Source organism: Cynara cardunculus, assembly GCF_001531365.2.
Source record: "Cynara cardunculus var. scolymus isolate 2C chromosome LG 6, CcrdV1, whole genome shotgun sequence".
Taxonomy (NCBI): Eukaryota; Viridiplantae; Streptophyta; class Magnoliopsida; order Asterales; family Asteraceae; genus Cynara; species Cynara cardunculus.
Window position 1 is genome coordinate 20,516,246 of NC_037533.1, and position 21,625 is coordinate 20,537,870.

The 21,625-nt window shown below is 32.7% G+C and overlaps 2 protein-coding genes and 1 non-coding gene across 3 annotated transcripts; 2 read left to right on the top strand and 1 right to left on the bottom strand.

Moving 5' to 3' along the window:
- Window positions 1–35: 35 nt before the first annotated feature.
- TRNAL-CAG lies at window positions 36–116 on the top strand. Its single transcript has one exon. It is a non-coding gene; the product is annotated as a tRNA-Leu (tRNA).
- A 1,072-nt stretch (window positions 117–1,188) lies between these two features.
- Window positions 1,189–3,788, bottom strand: LOC112514925 (60S ribosomal protein L34). The gene is made up of 4 exons (XM_025121565.1): window positions 3,587–3,788; window positions 3,408–3,487; window positions 1,738–1,847; window positions 1,189–1,504 (listed from the first exon to the last, which is right to left on the bottom strand). The coding sequence occupies exons 1-4, from the start codon at window positions 3,663–3,665 to the stop codon at window positions 1,411–1,413; spliced, it is 363 nt and encodes a 120-aa protein (XP_024977333.1). The 5' UTR covers window positions 3,666–3,788; the 3' UTR covers window positions 1,189–1,410.
- A 2,762-nt stretch (window positions 3,789–6,550) lies between these two features.
- On the top strand, window positions 6,551–9,519 carry LOC112514651. The gene is made up of 4 exons (XM_025121237.1): window positions 6,551–6,797; window positions 7,819–8,134; window positions 8,531–8,690; window positions 8,987–9,519. The coding sequence occupies exons 1-4, from the start codon at window positions 6,621–6,623 to the stop codon at window positions 9,444–9,446; spliced, it is 1,113 nt and encodes a 370-aa protein (XP_024977005.1). The 5' UTR covers window positions 6,551–6,620; the 3' UTR covers window positions 9,447–9,519.
- Window positions 9,520–21,625: the final 12,106 nt, after the last annotated feature.

Sequence of the window (21,625 nt, forward strand, 5' to 3'; positions counted from 1 at the left end):
TAAAATATGAATTGATTAGAAATATATATCACCAAGTCAAGATGGCCGAGTTGGTCTAAGGCGCCAGTTTCAGGTACTGGTCCGAAAGGGCATGGGTTCGAATCCCATTCTTGACAGATTTTTTTACAAATATCTGACTCACCCCATTCTACTTTTCTCGCCTCTACCCCTTCAAAAGCAACCAATATTTAACTTAACAGAATGTTTAAGCAATCATCAACTATCTAAATTAGTTTTATAGGGAATGTTTTTATAAATATGTATTAAGCAATAATCACTGAAAATGTGAATAAAAGAAACCAATTTTCATTCCAGATTATACTTAAGAGAAATGAAAAGTCATTCTCCAACCTAAACCAACTGTTCCCTAAGATTTTCGTGAACAATAATCAATCTTATAAATATTTGTAATCGGGTGGATGGATATATGAAAGGCCCACTGAGCAACTGATTTTCATAAATAAAATTCAGGTTAGGGTTGAAAGACAAAAGACATCAACAAGAAAATCGATTTTTTTCTTCTCAAAATTAACTAAAAAGCTTTTAAAAAAACTCATCAAAAATACGGAATTTACCGAAAAAACATTGTGCAACTTTGTCAATCTTTGATCCACCTTAAATTTAAGGTGCTCTCATTCCTAGTCGGCAAAAATCTTGGGTTTGCCATGTGTACTGATAGATTAATAAGCTTTTAATTTCTTTGTTACACTATGAAATTTCCTTCGTTTCATTATGAAATTTTCTTCGTTTCTTGGATCAACAGGTGAGAAAGGAAACAAGTTGAAACTTGACATGTAGGAATCTAAGAGCATTTTATGTTACATTTTTTCTCTATTTTAAAGAAGAGTTTAACATGGCATGGCATAGCTTAGCTGCGCTGCCAAAGATACCATAACAAACAATAATTAATGGACATAATGCTTGTTATTTGTAACATTTTGCTTTTGCATCAAATCCTGATACATTTACTTTATGAAATAGAAATTAAACCATTTTTCCATGGTTAAATTTATTTAATATTGTATAGTTTGAATATATAACAATTGTTTTTTTAATTTAATATTACATAATGATGTTACGGGGCATTCCGTCGGTGAAACTTTTGAACTTATGAAACACAAACTCTCAAAAGTCACAACTCTTGTTACATTACCCAAAAAACCCACACATAAGTCAGCAAACATAAGATTTGATGAAAAGAGAACTTAACAGATCATGGCAACACATTCATATAATCGAAGATCCGAAACCAAGAGTATGAAAACGTAAATATAAAAAACCAAACAAAACTAACAATAACGAGCTCTTTCGAATTCAAATTCGATCAAGTACCTTCCACAAGAATCCATAAGTTCCCATCTTATAATCATTCTGTTGAAGTCAAAATTTCAGTACTAGTAAACCCCTCTCTCAACTCTTTCCAGCTGCCTTCTCTTTGGTCTTCTGAATCTTCAATACCTTCTTCACAATCTTCTGCTCTTCAACCAAGAATGCTCGGATGATCCTGCAACAACACAATCGTTATTCCACACCATGTTTACTATCATCGAGCTATTCAGATAGTTTTTACAAATATAACTGGTTTAACAGCTACCTTATCAACTAACAACTAGTTTATCAGCAAACAGCACACTGATCAGCCAATGGCTAGTTTGCAAAGCATAAGATAAGAAACATTGGCAAAGTGGAAAAAGATATACAAATTTCACATGCCCATCAAAGAAAGATTCCACACACCTTTCCCGAACGGCACCAGCGGATAGCACACCACCATAGGCACGGTTGACTGTCCTTCTGTTCCTTGATAGTCTGGATCTTTTGTATTCAGCTGGCCTCAAGTGAGGAATCTGCATACAATTAGACAATCCATTTAGAGGTGAGATCCTTCACAAGACGAGATTATAAACCACCATGCTATATGACCTTATTGTACGATTATTAGGTGCTACCAAAACCAAGAATTGACAAAGGGTCATAATCTAAAGAGCACTAATACTAAAAAATATCAAAAGAACACACCTTTGAATAGCTAATTACACATATGAAAAATCTTCTAAATAAGCAAGGTTTGAAGGCAAATATTGCATCTTTTTCATAGTCTAGAGTCTAGACTCTAGACATGAAGATGAACATTTGGGCCAGGATGAGGGGCGATCCTATTTTTGTGCGATTCAACATTTAGGTACAAGTTACATGAAAATATAATTATAACAAAATATACACTTCCTTTTCATTTTTTAACCCAATTTAAGTGAAACACTTCACAGAGAGATAAATAATATAATTTGTTTTTGGTGCAGATCAATAAAAGAAACAAGCAGAGTAAGTTGATAGCAGAACACATTATCAGATAGGGCACACTTGCTCCCCAGCCGTACCAGGTAATTTACAAGTAAATGAAAAGGTTGACGGTACCATTTATCCTTCTTCACCTGACGATTACCACTTGTCTATGAAACTGACATTCACTAAGGTCAAGTCATCAGCATCCCTACTATCATCCAATCTATAAACACTTGCTTACAAAACCAAATCACTGTCATTGTAAGCCCGACAACGTTGACGATAATGGCCTTGATGAACAGAGAAATGGCACTAATATTATGGGGTGGCAAGTGCAAGCAAACTAACCAGTCTTCAGGTCTTTAGCTAACAATAAGATATCAATCACCAACATGACAGCCAGAAAAAGAACATGGACAAGACAACTACCTTAAATGAAGATGAATGAAAACAAAGATAAAAACAACCTTCAATATCGCAGCAGCTAAGCAGGGTTCATGGCTTCAGCTAGAGAATTTATTCAGAAATCATCCATCTAAATCTTTTCAGACCCTAGTGTAGTGATTATTATGTGATAGACACAACTTTGAAAAAAAGTTCACCTTCAATATCAAAACAGCTAAGCAGGTGTCATGGGTTTAGCTAGAGAATTCATTCAGAGACTATCCACCTAAATCTTTCAAACCCTGCTGTTTATTCTATATGTGATTAAAACATGATATTGGGCATGATATAATGAAGAAGCAAAGTTTAAAATTTGCAATAAACCTAAAGTATGAGAATAAGATACAATTTTGACTAAACATACTCCAATAGATGTTGCTTGTGATCCATAAAGTGAAGATTACAAGCATTATTGTTGCAAATGACATCGATTCTAAAAAATACCCGAAACCATTCCACCAATGAGCAAACTACTTTACAATCAACATCTAACAACAAAATATTAAAATTGTACCAGAAAATCAGAGACTCAAATCCATCACTATCACTAGCAAATCTTAAACTACAAACAGTTGACCCACACTGAAATTGAACGCGGATTGCAATGAAACCCGATTTAAACCCAGAATTGCACATACAAGATGCGAACAACTAAAAAGAAAGTGTAAAAATTGCATTACCCCTTGGATTCTCTTGCCGGTAACGGGACACTTAGGACCACTAGCTCTCTTCTTTGTGGTCTGGTAAACCAACTTTCCACCTGTTATCAATCAAATCAAGAAGATATTATACATTCACGTGACCACGATCGAGTTACTGGCCGTTTGAAAGTAGGTGTAAGGTAGGAAGGAGGGTTTACCAGGGGTTTTGACGACCCTGTGCTGGTTAGATTTGGTGGCATAGCTATGGCGTTTGCGGTAGGTGAGACGCTGCACCATCTTCGAAACAGATAGAGTATCTCTGTGGAAGGAAGTTTCTCTCTGTTATGGCCGAACGGAAGGAGGCTCTAGGGTTTCCTAAGCAGAGGGAAGTTAAACCCTTTCTCCTCTGACGATGCCCTAGATCTGACGGCTCTCTATGCTTCTACTCAACGGTTCAGATTCATTTACTTTTTTTATTATTGGTATTTTGACGAAATAACTTTAGATTAATCTACAGATTTGGTCCATGTGGTTTGTTATTTTTCTTATTTTTGGTCATTACAGTTAGGGGTGTTCGCGGTCCGGTTTGGGCGGTTTAAGCCCTCAGACCACAAACCAAACCCTAATGGCTGTTTGTGAAATTTCCAGACCGAGCGGTTTGAAACCAAGTGCCCAGACCGGTCAAACCAGACCACGAAAAGGCGGTCTGGTCTGACCGGTTTAGGCGGTTTGGGTCTTTAATGGGCTTTAAATATGTTCTTCACTTTCGTTTACAAATATGTTCTTGAGGGATTTAGACTTATGTTTCATCGCTTTCGTTTCCACGACAAGCTACTAGACTAGGGCAGACGGCAAGTCGGCAACGACAGCTAGACTAGGGCATACGGCAGACGCAGTGGTGAAGTGGCGACAGATACAGACTCTCCGTCATTTCTACTTTCCAATCCGGCAAGCAGCAACGGCAAGTCGGCAAGTTTGTTCGATTTCGATGAATTAGGCAACGTCGCGACGATTAGAAAATAGTGAAATACCGAAATAGAGGTGGATTATTGGATTAGGAATTACCGAATTAGGGATTTAGATTTAGGGGATTTAGGAAATCTTTTTGGATAAGGCTTTATGTTTGGGCTAATAGCCCATAAGGTATAAATTAAAGTTGAGCATTTAATTGGGCTTAATAATTATAATACTAAAAAAATATATATATATATGGCGGTCGGGTTGGTCCAAACCGCCCAAAAAAAAGTCTAAACCGCAGACCGACCAGACCGCTCGGTTTCAGCTATTTTTCAAACCAGACCGGACCGCCAGACCGCTCAAACCGCCAAAAACGGTCCGGTTTGACTTGGTTCGGCCGGTTTAAGCGGTCTGGCGGTTTTTTTGAACACCCCTAAATTTACAGTTTTTTATTTTGAATTTGTTAATTGTGGTTTGCATTTTTTTACAATTTTGGTCCCTTGTATTAACACCGTTAAAGAATATGTGTCATTATGTGTCGTCTTCTACCTTCTTCCTTTACCCGAGCCACCAATTTAACCCCTCGTAACCAGCTATTCTGCTTCTCTCTATTGCAACCCTTTCGCTAACTTTGATTACCTTTTCCAACAAAAACTTTTATCTTCTTCACTCGCATAAAAAAACCAACACCTTTTACCCCATCGCAAAGTCCCCCTTGTACCATAATGAACCTTCATTTCATTACTGTTCCTTGCTACAGGCTTCGACCACCACTATCGACCTCCTGTTCCATTGAAAACCTTTGACACATTATATTAGAGTTTGTTTCACGTAAAACCAGTCTATTTTCATGAGACTCATGGGAACATAAAGTAACACTGAAACTTCGCAACAAAACATCATGAAAGGACAAAGAACATTGTACATTTAAAGTTATGAAGGTTTGCCTTCAAAATGTTATGCTATGAAAGTTTAGTGTTATTTATGCGGTATAAGAGGTTTCCTGAAAAAATTATGTCTTACATTATCCCAAGTCTATTAGATTAACCACCCTCCCCATTTTAATAAACATTTGATACATATTATGTTAGATTTTTTTTAAAAGAGGATCCATAAAGGAGGCAATGCCGTCTTCAAAGGGTTGGATCCAATTCATAGACTAAATACAAAATAATATCATAATAAAAAAAGTAACATTATGTTTTTCGTGATACCCGTAAAACCAATTCACAATCATTGGATTATATCCACAATCTCAATATTCATAATTATAAAATTGTCACGAGACTTCTTAATAATCACAAAATTGTCATCGTGCAAATTTAGACCATTAGATCATTAGCTTATAAAGTTGATCAATGAACATAAATTGGTCTTACGAGTCTTAAGAAAAATCCAACCATATATATATCTTAAACATAATTTTATATAAAAACAACAAAATAATAATATTAAAGTGTATTTATTATTATTATTTATTTTAATAAATTTGTTAGTGATACGCCTTATTTCCAAAAAAAAATTGAGTAACAATACTTAAATGTTTGAGATTAGCAAAATAAACTTTTGAAAGTGTATTATTCATAATAAAAATTAAAGCTAATTTGTGTTATGAGTTATAGATAAAATGCATTAAAATATAATCGAATTTGTCTTACTTCTTATTTAGTGTATCAATACAATTTTCTAATCGATGTAACAAAAGTGACATTTCATACTTTTTACTCATTTAATCGACAATATGTTGTTGATTACATGAATGTCAAGTTTGTCGTTCCATTCTTATAAACATGACTTCATTTCATCAAATGTTACCAGCTCAACTGCAGATACGTAGACCTTGTTGATGATTTTTTTGGTTTGAAATTTGTTGAGTCGTGAAATTAGAGGCCGTTTACTTAAATGTTTATCCGGTAAGCGCTTACTAATAAGAGTTCATACTATAATTTATTTTGATGCGTAAGATTTTAGTACATCAAAACATATCGAATGCAACAATTTACTGGATAAGCACTTATCCGGATAAGAGTCGTCATTCACTTACCGGGTAAGAGTCGTCATTCACTTACCGGGTAAGACTCTTCATCATTCGCATCGCTCTTACCCGATAAGATGATGTGCGATAAACAGCCCCCTTAGTTTTCATGTATAATATAAAAAGAAATTATTGTAGCAGCGCTTTGTATTCCACATAAATACACGTCTATGTTGTTTCTTGTGGTCATGAAACCATAATAACGAGCTTTAGGTTTCAATATCTCCACAATTCCTTGTAGATTTTACTTCAATCTTGCAATGTCAATGGTTTCCACTACCATCTTTTCTGCTTCATCCTTATGCTTCAATTTCTCCACCAAAATCCCACGACCCACCACTTTCTCTCGATTTCCCAATCTCTGTACCAAATCTCTCACTGTTACGGCTTCAACAATTGTCCATTATTCAACTGATAAATCATCTGTTTCATCAAAGGTTAGTTGTCGATGCCATTCTTAAGTCGATTAAAAACTTGAATTTTGTGTTTTAGTATATTATGATGATACAATTGTTGTAGTTACTGTCAAACCTTCTCACCTATGTGTACTGGCTCCATTTTGAAGCTGAAGGTAATCGGATGTCTTCAATTTTTTTAGCCAAATTTGAAAATTAAAAAAATTCTATGAATGGTAAAATTGTTCTTCTCTGAAGAAATTAGGCCCCCGATTCATAGATGGACCACATAGATGTTAATGTTCTCCGATTTGGTACTTGTAACTGAAGAAATGATCACATTTGAGAGTTTCTAGAATTCTGAATGATCCCTGAATTTCCATAGGTCACCCGTTTGATCCTCCTTAGGGCTATTGGGGATTCTTTTCGCCGTTAGCACTCAAGCTGATATGAACACGCACGGTTATCCAAGAAAAAACAATCAAGGACAATCTCATGTCTTGAACGTCCTTCATTGATAGGAACTTTTGTAATGGTGAAGATTGGCAAGTAAATACTTTCAAATTCAATTAAGAGGTTGGCAAAAAGAAGGAGATGTTGGAAAATTGTTGCAATTTCCATGGGATACAGGGTGCGGAATAGCTTAGTAAAATTCATTTAGAAACTCTCTGGATATTAAAGTATGTATAACTTGGAAACTAGGGTTGTTTCTGTGATTAGTTTAAGAAGTCAGATTCGACATTGGCTAGGAACTTTTCCAAGTCTTTTTTCTTTTTGGGGGCCGGGCTAGGACCACGGATTCAAGGAAATGAGGTGATGTTTGTGCACTTCGGGTATTTCTGTTGGTGGGAGTCTACACGGAAACAACCACTCCATTCCTTGGGGTAGGGGTCAGGTCTGTGTACATCTTACCTTCGGACGGGATATACTGAATATGTTTGGTTTGGGTATTTCTGCTGGTGCAAGGCTGGAAACTTGAATTTCAAACTTGGGCAGATGTCTAGTGATCATTTTTGGGTTAACACGTACTTATGTACCAGTTGATCATGATTGATTTTTTCAGACTAGCAGTTGGCAATGGAAATTCAGGGATAATTCTATCAAAATTCACTATGAAGAGCATGGAGATGAAAGTAATGGACCGAGCAAGAATATTCTCATGATGCCCACCATTTCTGATGTTAGCACTGTGGAAGAATGGAGATTGGTGGCTAAAGACATCATTCAACGATCTGGGAATGTTAATTGGCGAGCCACCATTGTTGATTGGCCTGGTCTTGGTTATTCTGATCGGCCAAAGCTAGAATACAATGCAGATATCATGGAATCATTTCTTGTTGACTTCATTCTTGCACCAGATAGTCCTATAAGCTCCCTGGGTAGGTGTTACATTCATGTTTATTGCACTGGGTTGATGGAGTAAGTTCAAATGAGAACCGTAAATATTTTGAGAACATGAAAACGAACTATTCATGCATTATCCATGATGAAGGTTGTGATAAATATTCATCACTGAACCTACTTCATAATGAAATTGCATGATATTCATTTCATGATGAAAAGCATGATATCAATACGTAGGGTTATTCATTATGAATAATACATGATATAGTTGGTTCTAAGGTTTACATAAATATTTATGATTCTCATTTGAACTTCCCCAGATGATTTAGATGGAAGTAAATGTAGATTGATTATGGCACTTTGGCTGGTCATATCTGCTTGACTTATAGAGCTCTATTCTTTGTTGTCCTATCTTGTGTACTGGAATGCAGCGGAAGATTTGGTCATTGTTGGAGGAGGCCATGCCGCCACTATAGCCGTCCGTGCTGCTAAAAAGGGTTTGGTCAAACCAACCGCCATTGCCGCTATTGCTCCCACCTGGTCTGGTCCTCTTCCCATTGTATTCGGACGTGATTCCAAAACAGAATCGAGGTTCATATCTCTTTACCCAAACACAAACACATCACATTACAATGAAATCAGCTTTATTAGGACGACAAATATGTTTAAATGTCATAATACACTACTTTAAAAGACTAAATTGTTACAATAGGCAAAAATGTTCTATCAACTCGTTGTAACATCATCTTTTGTTTGGTCCTATAAACTTAGGCAGTGTATCAAGACATTGATTTAGACATGTTTGGGGTTCTGTAGAAGCCGATTTTTGTTGTAGTGGCATATCATCATATATTCAAATTCTTGATCTTATTCAACGTATTTCACAGATACGAACTCCTGAGAGAGACGTTAAGGGCGCCAGCTGTAGGTTGGATGATGTACAATGTTCTAGTCAGTAACAAGAAATCAATCCAATCCCAATATAAATCCCATGTGTACGCTGATTCCACAAACGTGACACCAGGCATGATCGAGAGCAGATACGAACTGACGAAACAGAAAGGCGCCCGATATGTCCCGGCTGCTTTTTTGACGGGTCTACTTGACCCGGTGAAAAGCCGTGAAGAATTTATCGAACTTTTCCAAGGGTTAGAAGGTAAATTAGCAGTGTTGGTGGTATCGACCTCGGGTGCACCAAAGAGATCAAAAGCAGAAATGGAAGCTCTTAGAGAAGCTAAAGGTGTAAGCAAATATGTTGAGGTTTCAGGTGCCCTTCTTCCACATGAAGAATACCCCAATTTAGTTGCAAATGAGATTTATAGTTTCTTGCAAGATGTGATAATATAAACCAAGGCTTTACTCAAAAGTCCCAAGAACAAAGTATAGATGGTTATATATATATATCAAATTATATTACTTTTTTATGAATTTAATTTGTCTTCAAAACTCATATCATCTTGGCCTCTAACGTATAGCTCGGTTGACAAAGGGGTGGAGTAAATACTGGGTTTGATCTAGGCCCCCGCTTGCTAGCCTAAGCTGTTGAGTGAGCCAAAAAAATGTTTCCTCATATTGGTGTCCTTGGAGACGAGTTTAGTGTGAGGCTGATTGGGGTTTGTCGGTAGGTAATAAACTCTTTTGCCAAAAGAAAACTCATATCATCTTTAAACCTGTAAACCTAGAAACATTAAGGTCATATTTGGTTTGCAGATTTGGAATTGAATTTCATTCCACTCCCATGTTTAATTTAAAGGAATTGAAATCCGTGGATTCTAGTTTGAAATCCCATTGGAGGTGGTTAATATTTCATTGGATTTTGTAGAAGTTGTATGTAATAATGTTTTAAATTATGAAAAATAACATTTGTTTTGTAATAATCAATTAATAAAGAGGTAGTTTAATTGTTTAAAATTTGTTTTCTTAAATAATTTATAAAGAATGAAATTCAATTTCATTCCAAACCCTATAAACCAAACACAACAAAGATTTCAAATCTTTCAAAACCATTCCATGAAATGAAACGCGACATAAATTTTCAAGACCTTGAAACCTTTAAAAACAAAAAAGAAAACGTGGAAATTCAAATCCAAACATCATGAACATATACAACATATCCATGTAAATTCATCACAAAAATTCAAAATCCATATTCGAATATCGAAAAAGCTAAAGCAAAAAGAAATTACCCTAAAATCTAAATTAGAACCCCTAAATCTTTAAAAACCTAATTCTTGAGCTCAATGAGAGATGTTGCAAAGTATTAGTAAGTGGATAATGATGGTCAAAAACCGGTCACGATCGAAAATACTAAGCTCGGTTAAGCATTCCTATAACCGGTTATGGTTACCCGGTCCCAGCAAAAAAAAAATATTTTTAATTTTTTTTAATACATTATAAAATTTGTAATTGAGTGATTTAAATACACTTTAAAATATACGAGTCGAAATCACAAAATCTAACCAGAAACCGAGAATTGTGAATGTTTTTTTGCGTTTTGTAAGTTAGTATGTAAATCTTTCAACCATGACACTTATATATTTGCGTTTAGAAAGCAAAAAAAGACCAAAAAAACGATCATATAACGGCTATATTTTTAAAAATCGGGCCGGGCCCATAACTGATCCCTTGAAACCCTCCAAAACCATAACCGGTACCGGGCTGGGTCGGTTCTTTGCCTATCCCAGTGGTTTGGCCATCACTATACTAGTGGAGGACAGTCGTGGAAGCAAAGTCATGGCAACGATGGTGGTAGAAGGAGTGATCGATTAGTTCTGGATCTTCATGGCAACATCATATCGAGTAGCATGGTGGAGGTTCAGAATGAAACACGGAGGAAAATAGTGACGTTGTTGGAGATTTTACCATTGTGGTGGATCTTAATTACCACCACCAAGAACTCAAGGAACGGGTAAGGCCATTCCTTAACATGTTAAACCTCAAAAAAATTGGAAATGAATGTTACATTTGTTTAGGGTCTCTCATCAACCTATGTAACACAGTTACCAACTCTTAGGAACAGCAAACCCTTAAATCCAAGAGATTGAAAACTACAATTAACTCAAAGTATAATTAATAAATATTTTAGGTATGTAAAATAAAATCTTTATTATCATTTTATTTGTTCCGAATGGAGAGAGAATAAAAATGTAAATAAAGATACCAGAGAAACAATAATAAAGCTCTTATGTGAATCTTGATTGAGCAACTCCATTAAATAATAAAAAACAATTAATAAGACGGGTTGGGTTCCGATGAGAATGAAAGTCACAGTGAGAATGATAAAAATATATCTCCACCTTTGATCAATCATAACTAATTAAAGAGAATCACTAGATCGATCAACAATAATTCTAAAGTGCAATCCATGAGTTGTTTTGGGATTAAAATTAAGTTATTAATGGTACAAACCATTTCTTACACTTCTCACATGACTCTTATTCTCACATGATCGTTCGTCTTAATAGGACTAATACTAATTCAAAACAGTTAATTGTTAATATATTGAGTGTAGCTGAAAAAAGCTTCTAAAGAAACATTGCTTTAAGTAAGGTTTTAAAAAATCAACTAGTTTATGATCAACCAAATACAATATTTTAATAAGTAATCAATCTATAAAATCATTTATGTATCTTTGACTTAAAAGAAACCATATTTTTCTTTCAAATATTTAATGCTTTCAATGTCCATCTTTCATATAAGATATTTTAATATATTTATTGCACCGTAAATTAATTAAATTTGTCATAAATAATGCATTCATTAAATTGAACTTGATTATATGATTGTATGACACAATAATATCTACAATCTTATGAATATTAATTCTTATTTTATAAAAACAATAAGAAAAATAGTACCACGTTAACAAGAAAAAAAGAACGTACAAATTATTCTCAATATCTCGTGATACTTTTCACGTCGTTTATTAAATGGCCAAAAATAAAATTTAGTTAGGGTTTTTGGGTCAAAACCTAAGAGAGTGAGAGAGGGTGCAACGGTTGGATCTTAGAGAGACGAGCAGGGTATGAAAAGTTACGGACAACGACGAGCACAACCATACCAAGACAAGAACGACATTTGATAGGAATTTGAAATCTGTTGGAGTCTTGGAGAAGAAAACGAAGTACGTCTTTACGAGCAACTCCTATCCCATTTTTTGTGTTATAAAAATATTTAATTTGCTTTTTTAACTTTGTAATTTCAATATTCCAAAGCACTTTTAAAAGTTAAGTGATACCTTTTAGGCCCCTCGACCCTTAGTTGGTATCAATTAAAACTAATTGATACATGACATATGATTTTATATACTAATTATAATTGGTTGATATATAGTACGTATGAAAATAAAATAAAAAACTTGGTTTTGTACCATGTTCACCTTTAAATGAAAATATTATATTCATTTTATTTTATTGGCTCTATTTAAGTAATGATTTCTATTGGTTTTAGAAAGTCTATGAAATAGTTCAAAAAATTGGTCTAGAACTTAATTATTCAAAACATGAAAGTTTGTTGGATTTTTTTAAAAAGCTTTATCATGCTTTTACCACATTAACCAGTTTTATTGATAAAAGAATTTATTTATTTGGTTTCAAAAAGTTCAAGTATTTATTTGCACAAACTTTTTGTCAATGACATAATCGTTCAAAATCAAATAAATCAATTTGGTTTTTTGACTTTCCCTTTTAGAGTGAATTATGGATTTGGTTTCTCGTGAATACTTGTTTTTCGCGAAATCATAAAATACACTGGTGATCCAAAAATCATGTTTCGTAGCCGAAATAAGTCCCCCTCCCTAACACCGTTAGAGGCACATAACAAGGTTAACAGAGATAATTTAAAGGTGGTAGTAAGAGGGAATTATTTAGGTTATGAAACACGATTTTTGGACCACCGGTGTATGTTATGATATCGAGGGATGAAAACCAAAAAACAGATATTTACGAGAGACCAAATATGTAATTCACTCTTATTAATATATATTAAGAATAAAATATAAAAATACCAAAAAAAATCTCATTTAACGGATTTTTAATCTTTGTTAGTGAAAGGGACCAAAACCCAATAAATATGCATGTCACAAGGACACATTTGCAATAAAAAGCCATAGGAAACCTAATCCAAGAAGTGGCTAAAACACAAGTACCAAAAATTGCAATTTGCTCTCTTAATTATTGTTTTATTATTTTAAATGAAAGTTTGTTTTTGAAGTATATAATATTTATATATAATAAATAGAATAAAAAAACTTACATACCTTTGGTATGATTTGAACTCTTGACCTTTTAGAAAATCAATAATTCATATACCGCTAGGACAAAGACCATTTGATATTTTTTTATGAAAGTTCAATAATATAAATTATCAAATAGTAGTTGAGATAGTAATACTTTATTTATTGAATTATATTTTTGAATGCTTTTCATCTAGGAGTATTATTGGCTTGGTTTTTGGTTTATTCAATTTTTAGTATTTTTCGAATTACTCGATAATCGAAATTGTAACATCCCAAGTCAATTATATCAAATCTTGGTCTTGAAACGTTCCTGATACAGAGGTATTCATATGGATATAAACGAACACAACGAACATGAACATAGATTTGTTCATGTTCGTTCGTTTAACTTAACCGAATAAACGAACAAACACAAATTTGTAAACCGACGGAATTTTCTATGTTCATGTTCGTTTGTTAATTAAGAAGATGTGTTTGTTTGTGTTTATTTATGTTCGTTCGTTAAGATGTTAAACAAATGAAACTGAACCAATGGACAAAAACAATCATCATTACTCATCATTTCATTCATAAAAAATAACATAACAAGATGAAAAATTGGGTAAACTTGGGGGAGTGGGTAAAAAAAGAAATTCTAATTAATGATTTTACCTAATAATGTCATAATATATAAATATATTTATATGAATAAACAAATGTAAAAAAATATCAATGAATGAATGAGACCATTGTTCATGTTCGTTCATTTATTAAATAAACGAACATAAAGAAATTTTTCGTTGAGCGGTTCACCAATGATTCGTTGAACATGTGGTTCGTTTACAACCATAAGTATCTAGTACCTTATAAGACAACATTTGTTCTTCTCCCAATCGATGTAGGATCTTACAATCCACCACTTGGGAGTTCAATGTTTTCGTTGGCACACCAGTCCAGTTCCCGACTCTGATATAATTTGTAACATTTTAAGCCAACTGTACCAAATGTCTGTTTTTGTCTACAGATAGACTCATGATTTTAAACGTGTCTAATAGAGAATGTATCTAGTCCCTTCTAAGACAATATATATTAATCTCCCTAACTAATGTTGGATCTTACAAAAGCTAATAGAGATTTTATTTTTTTAGTAAGGTTTTCTAATAATGTTCTTTTGTTGGACAAAATTTGTTTTTATTTATTTTGTCCATCAAAACTCAAAAGTTAAAATTTCAAAGAAAATGCTTTGTAAGTCGTTAAAATATTATACAAAAACTTCAACAAAAGTTAAAATTGATTGATCGTATGCCTCGGTGTTTGAATTGAATGAGAATACACAACCAGATTGAAAAATCCAAAAGCCGAACAACTTGAACCACATAACCCAAACTTCATTGGATTCCAGTGATTTATTGGGTTTCAGTTATCTTCGACACCCTCACTATCATTCTAAGTATCAGTTACGAGGTTTTTGGATGTTTTATAAATTTGATTATTACAAATGAAATTGCCACAACCACTTTTTCGAGTTTCTAACGAATCCAGCTTTGATTCAGATGTTTTTAGATTCTCTAATTTATCTGTATCTTTAATCAGTTTGTTATAATTGATTACCTGATTTTGATTGGAAAAGACAATTTATCTCACAAACATATTATAAAAATTGTGAAAATATGAATATGTGTCCAAGAAAGCCATACGTGTAAGATGACACACGTGTCAATTTGACACAAGTCACAAGTCATAATACAAAATATTAAAAGCCCATTTAATTCCATAGCAATCGCGTCACCAAGCCCATAATCATTAAAAGATTTATAATATATTTTTTAACTATTTTAATAAAACTTTAAATATAGAAAAATAGGATAGTGAATGGAAACATCTTCAAATTTAAAAGAAGATTAAGAGAAAATATGATATAACTCTTGAAGATTTTCCAAGCTTAGGGGTGTGCAAAACCCTAATGGTCCGAAACTCGTAGCCGAACTAAAAAAGGTGTTTGTGCAAAACCCAAATATCTCGGAATCCGGAAATCCGAAACCTGTATTTGGATTCGGGTTGGGCTTGACTTTTGGCCAACCGACTAGTTCGAAAACCCGAAATACACACACACATATATTTAAATCCTAGTTGGTTATATATATATATATATATATATTTAATTATCTTTTGAAAAATTCAAAATTGTAGTCGGTCGTAGTGTTTTTTAGTTTATAAATCTACTATCAATTACATTTTCAAAATCGATTGAATATATGTATGGTATTTGTATGATAATTATAGCCGAAGTACGTGAACGAAAAATTGAAGTAATCCGAAATCTAAAACTCAAAGTTTGGTTTGCGTATGTGTAATGAGATTGTAACCCATAAGGATAAGGGGTTTGGATGGAATTGAAGGTTGTTATTAGAAAAAGATGGGTTTGAGGTTGAGCACAGGATCACTGATCACTATGGAGTATGGAATTGGAAGCTTTGTATTGAAATTGAGGTGTTTACGTGGGCCCTCCCCTCCCCTCACCAAGCCCCAATCAATTGCCTTTTTACTTGGTTGGTTGTTTCATCACCGTACACATGTCCACTACACACGTGGCAGTGGATGACGTAATTTGATCATGATGATGGGCATGGGTATTTCTATTTCACATGTTTTGCTTTGCCTTTCACAGAACAAAAAGATAAATGTTTTTAGAGTTATAAGTTGCTTATTTAAAAACAAAAAAAATCATGATGTACGACTACAAGGAGTGGACGTGAATTGATGGAAGGAAGCTTTCACTCTCCAAATTTTAGTTTTTTTAAATGCCACCGGAGCTATTCATAAAATCGGAAAGTAACGCTTTTATGGGCGAAACACGAGCCTTTTAATCTAAGGGATAGCAAATAGTTCGAGTTTGGGCTTGAAAAAATAATACATAAAATTCAAGCTATATAAGCTCATCTATGGGGTCGAACTCGAAATCGTTAACTTGCTTTTTGGTTCATTAAAGTTAAAAGAGATTATTTTTTAATGTTTGGGATCAACTCAATTTTGAAAATTATTAAGTTCGCGTAGCTCGTTAAAAGCTTGAATTGTTAACGTACACTTTTAGACCGAACCAAATCTTTTTATACGCATGTATTATAAGTCATTGAGTGAGCCAAAAATGACCCATCACATTCACGTCTTTGGAGGTAGGTTTCGTATAGGGTTGTCGTTAATCAACTTTTTGTCCAAATATGTTTTTACATAAATGACTCCAATGTAATAGATACATATCTTAAAAATCACAAAACCACTAAAATTTATATAACTCTTATGAGAGATTGACTAATTATGACAAGATTCCAAAATTTGATTTTCACAATCTAAAACATTAAACAATCCAATCAAATGTAATAACTAAAATGGGTATTACTACCCAAAAACAAAGGCACAAACTTGTAGAGAAAATCAAGTGATTGGAAATATGAAATGCTTGGACATGCAGTTGGATGGGTAAATAAGGACTCAATCAACGAATAGATGATGTTTGGAGGGGCCATTGTCAAAAACTTAAGAAACTTGTTTTGGAATCTAAGTTGTTAAGGAGGAAGAAAAGCCCCTATTGAGCTCCGCCTCTGAATGCTTATTCGGTTGCATTTTGGTTTAAGATTTTCCAAACCGTAAACATTCAGTTATATATGTTTTCAACCCGATCAACTCACTCATGAGTATCCCTAATGGCTACTCGTAAGCTTTATAATATTTAATATCATAAGATTAAATTAAAAAATATTCAATGTCGGACTCATTCTGAACGTATTGACGAGACAATTATAATGATGTAGTTTAATTAATATACGATTATTTGTGTTAATATAATAAATGTGTAAAATGAGAAATAAAAAATGTAAAAATAGGTTCAAACCAATTCATCTAAAAGGAAATTATATTAAATGAAATAATAACCGATATGGTAAAAAGTAATTGAAATTTAACTTATTGGTTAACCGAACCGTTTAACCCGCAAGCCGAATAATCCGAAACCGTTTTGCTTTGGATGAGTTGTTCGGATTCGGATTATTTGTATACCCTAAAGCTCCAACCACCTAAATTTCTGAATTCACTACTAAGTTTACGAAAATACGTAAAACATTCTAATAAAAATGAAAAATAAGGATTAATTAGTTAAGAAGGTTGGATATTTTGTTTAATTTGACAATAGAAAAGCAGTAATTACTTAAAATAATCGTCAATTCTTCAATGCATTGCATTAGCTTCCACTTGGATTTGACAATATATACCCTACACTCATCTCATCCAAACTTCTTCGATTCCATCTATATACACGATTAATGTTCAAAATAGAAGTCTGTTAACAAACAATGAATCTTAAAATTGATAACAGATCAAGTTGTATTCACTTGTAAGTATACTTTCGACTTATGAGTATAACAAATACATAATAACCTATTACTTTCATTAATTTGTGCATGGGTGAGCAAGCCGTCAAAAAAGTGAGACTACTAACCTAATGCTTTATTTATCAAACCAACGTCAAGCATAAATCAAGGTGTCCGCTTCTTTCAACTTAGATATACGTACCAATCATGTACACAAGTCGTTATCATGTATATCAAATCACGTTGAATGTTTTTTTAATTAAGTTACCTAGTCCTATGTATTAAAATTGTTTTAACATGTTGTAACCACTATATTTTGTACACATCTCAACAATTTCACTTGTTTTTTTTAGCAAAATACATCAAAACGCAACAAATTTTGTCTTAATTCCTATTTATAGTAACAATGCATTTTATTCCCTCAGTTAATATACCAAACTTCCAAGGCTTTTTATTTCATACCTATTTTGTCCGGTGACTGGTTAAACAAATTAATGTTGCTGATGTGAAAACTGATTTTTCTTGTTATAGGTGACTTGAGAATGAAGTTACTCTAATGTCACGGAGTTGTCTCCATAAGCTTGCATGCGGCCTTAGTTCTCGGGCTAAGTCAAGAAAAATAACTACAAGAACACCGAGTAAAGATGAGCAAACAAGAATGCTAAGAAGATCGGCCGCGGAGAACTCAATGTTTTTATTACTTAGGTTGTGGAAATGTGGAATGTCATTTACAAGTGAAAGACTACCATCTATTTATACTACTCTAAGGAACAATTTAGAGAACCTACACAAATAATTACTTGGGATGAATCTATAGAGACATAATTAAGTTCTTGAAAGGGATGGATCCTTCTAGATCATGCTCAAGCTTCCTCCAATCTCTTGATTTATCTGAAATGTCCCGGATAACTTCTTAACGGGATGTGACACTAAGCCCTTATCTAGCGTAAGAGTGACTTTTTTTTTTCTTTCTCAAATTAGTGAAAAACTTTCAAAATTTTCTATTTTCTCTTATTTGGTGAGCATGAGATGGATCAACATCTAAAACTTTAGAGATGTTTTAATATTGAAGAGAGAAGTGATCAAGAGAAAACCGAAGAAACATAAACACTTAAAAAGGAAGCAAGAGGGGAATAAAGAAGATTTAAATTTAAGATACATGGCTTCATATAATACTGATTTATAATTTCAGTTGACTATATATTTTCTTACAAAACAATTATCAACTCAATAAAAAAGCGGTGTCATATAAGATTTTACTTGATTATTAGGTCGTTGCATTATTATAGTGCCACCTGGTAATATAAAAAAGAAAACATTAATTCACCAACTCAACAAAAATAAAATTGTACCTGAGTAAATTTGTATTAGAATACGAAATTTTCAAAGCTTGCTACACTAATTGAGGGGAAAAAGAATTGTTACACTCTAATAATTGAAGCAACATTCGGTTCATTTTAATGTTTCTTCTTCGCTATTTTTTTTTTGGTTTTACCAATTTGACCCGCTACATAATAAAAATATCATAAATTAAACTATTTACAGATACATGAGTTGTAAGCGTTCGCTTTATCACTTTCATATTTGTTTATATAACTTTGATTTGTGGCAGAACTATTTAACTGACTTGAGACACTTAGTTTGTAGACGATAATATTTTTCCAAGGTCGGAGCTTATTTACATAAGTTACAAGCTTTAGATCTAAAACATGTATAGCAAAAATATGTCGATAAACAAAACACAAAATTTCATTAGAAATGTTATATATATATATATATATATATATATATATATTGGTCAAATGATACCAAAAACAAACTTCTTGACTCCGTTGTGCATATGTCATGTCCCAATTTTACTCATGATAAATCATTCAATCATCATCTAAGATAAATACAAAGCATTGTATTTGAAATTGCATGCACACGTATATTTTAGCGGTTTGATCATTATAAAGAACGGAAATTGTATGTACTCGTCAACATCCCACATGCACGTTTGTGCAAGCGACAAGTGTCTGAACAACGCAAACCACCTCTTCTAATGGATTTGCTTTAGAAAATGCATTTACACGAAACTTACGAGTATCAAACTCAAACACAGAAAAAGCACACCACGATTGTGGAGTAAATGAGTTAGCCTCTTCATGTGTATCTTCTTACGTTTTCTTGTAGAGGTGCGACCAATATCGATTTTCCACGGTCAAAACTGATTACATCATCAGTTACCATTTTTGTATTGTTTTTTGCTTCATTAATATTTGTAAATATATGTTGACGATAAAGAGGAATTTGGACTCGTTTGGTGGGAGCAATGCTAAACGTGTCCCTTCTGCATCATCGTTTCTTGACTTATTTTGCATCACCGATCCGATATGGATATAAACATATTTGTAATTTTTCTTTAATATATTGTTTAAGATATTACGGTGGATACACGTATGATTGACGTTCCATGTACATATCTTTAATCCAAACTATCAATGCTTCATCTTTTTTTCTTCATTCGTCCAAATTCTAGGTTCGTTTGAAACATATATATATATTTGGTCTTAAGGAACATTAATTAATGTAAATCATTCTAGTAAAAAAAATGTATAACAACAAAATAAATATTTTTATTACATAATAATCAAATAAATATGATTTCTATTATTCGTTTTCTGTGAGGTTGAGTCCTTGGTTTTTAGGGATCATATCTTTCAACAAGTATAGATATGTATATACGACAACTCAGATCTCACTAACCAAAGGGCCTTCGACCTAGCGGTATCATAGTCCTTGGCTTCTTAGAAGGACAAAAATTCAAACCTCACCAAAGATGAGAAAGATGTGTGAATTTATTTGTTGCATTTGCCGTATATAAATATTATATACTTTAAAAAAAAAAAAAAAAAACTCAGATGTCACTAGATGAAAGACAATCCTTTGACAATGTAACGGTATTGATAATATGGAATACAAGAGATACCATGTGAGTAGGAGATGATGATATTGATGGCATACACCACTTCACCCGAAACGGGTACATGTGTAATTCAAATATTGTATGTATTTAAAGCATTTGTAATAGATTTTCTAAAAGTAAAGAAAATTATGTTATGTTACTCCAACAGATTATTTATATTATCCTCTAAAATAGAGAACTAATTTTCAAATTTAGAGAATTCTCTTAAATTTAATGTGAGGAGAGATAAATGGATTTTTTATTCATTCCTACCAATAACATTGAATTATCACTAGTGTTTGATTCCATACATTGCATGGTAACAATAATTCTTTTTAAAATTATTGAAGTTAGCTAAATGAGTCGATAATCACATTTATATATTAAACTAATAAGAATCAATATTACCTTTGATATATGAATCCACCTTATCATTATTAGTTGTTCTTTTAATATATATATATATATAATATATATAATATATATATATATATAATATATATATATATACACACACACATATGTGATTAATAAGTCTTATATATCAATATTTTATTATATCAAACATTGTGATCAATTCAAAATCATAAAAAAAAAATGTGAAAATATTGATTATAATCATACAAGGTGTATTATGAGAATTGTTTAGTTATAATACATATCAATTTGTCTTTTACATATATTCTCATAAAATATTTATATTCATCAAGCAAATATTGTGTTGTTACCTACTTTCAAGATTCCATTATCAGACCATTAAACGAACCATTATTGTCATGAAAAACTCTAAAAGTGTTGTCAAGAACAAACTCTCATTTTCATTAAAAAAATTATAGAAAAGAAAAGTAAATAAAAACAAAATTCTAAAATCCCAACAAAAATAAAAAGGAACACATACCTGAATTAGTCTTATACATAATAATAATAATAATAATGATAATAATAATAATAATAATATTATTATTATTATTATTATTATTATTATTATTATTATTATTAT

Excerpts from the sequence above, each read along its gene's own strand:
- LOC112514925 (XM_025121565.1), bottom strand. The coding sequence starts at position 3,665 with ATGGTGCAGCGTCTCACCTACCGCAAACGCCATAGCTATGCCACCAAA. Across the intron at positions 3,488-3,586 it reads CAGGGTCGTCAAAACCCCTG|GTGGAAAGTTGGTTTACCAG; the intron begins GTAAACCCTCCT and ends GATTGATAACAG. Across the intron at positions 1,505-1,737 it reads GCTGGTGCCGTTCGGGAAAG|GATCATCCGAGCATTCTTGG; the intron begins GTGTGTGGAATC and ends GTGTTGTTGCAG.
- LOC112514651 (XM_025121237.1), top strand. The coding sequence starts at position 6,621 with ATGTCAATGGTTTCCACTACCATCTTTTCTGCTTCATCCTTATGCTTC. Across the intron at positions 6,798-7,818 it reads AATCATCTGTTTCATCAAAG|ACTAGCAGTTGGCAATGGAA; the intron begins GTTAGTTGTCGA and ends TGATTTTTTCAG. Across the intron at positions 8,691-8,986 it reads GATTCCAAAACAGAATCGAG|ATACGAACTCCTGAGAGAGA; the intron begins GTTCATATCTCT and ends CGTATTTCACAG.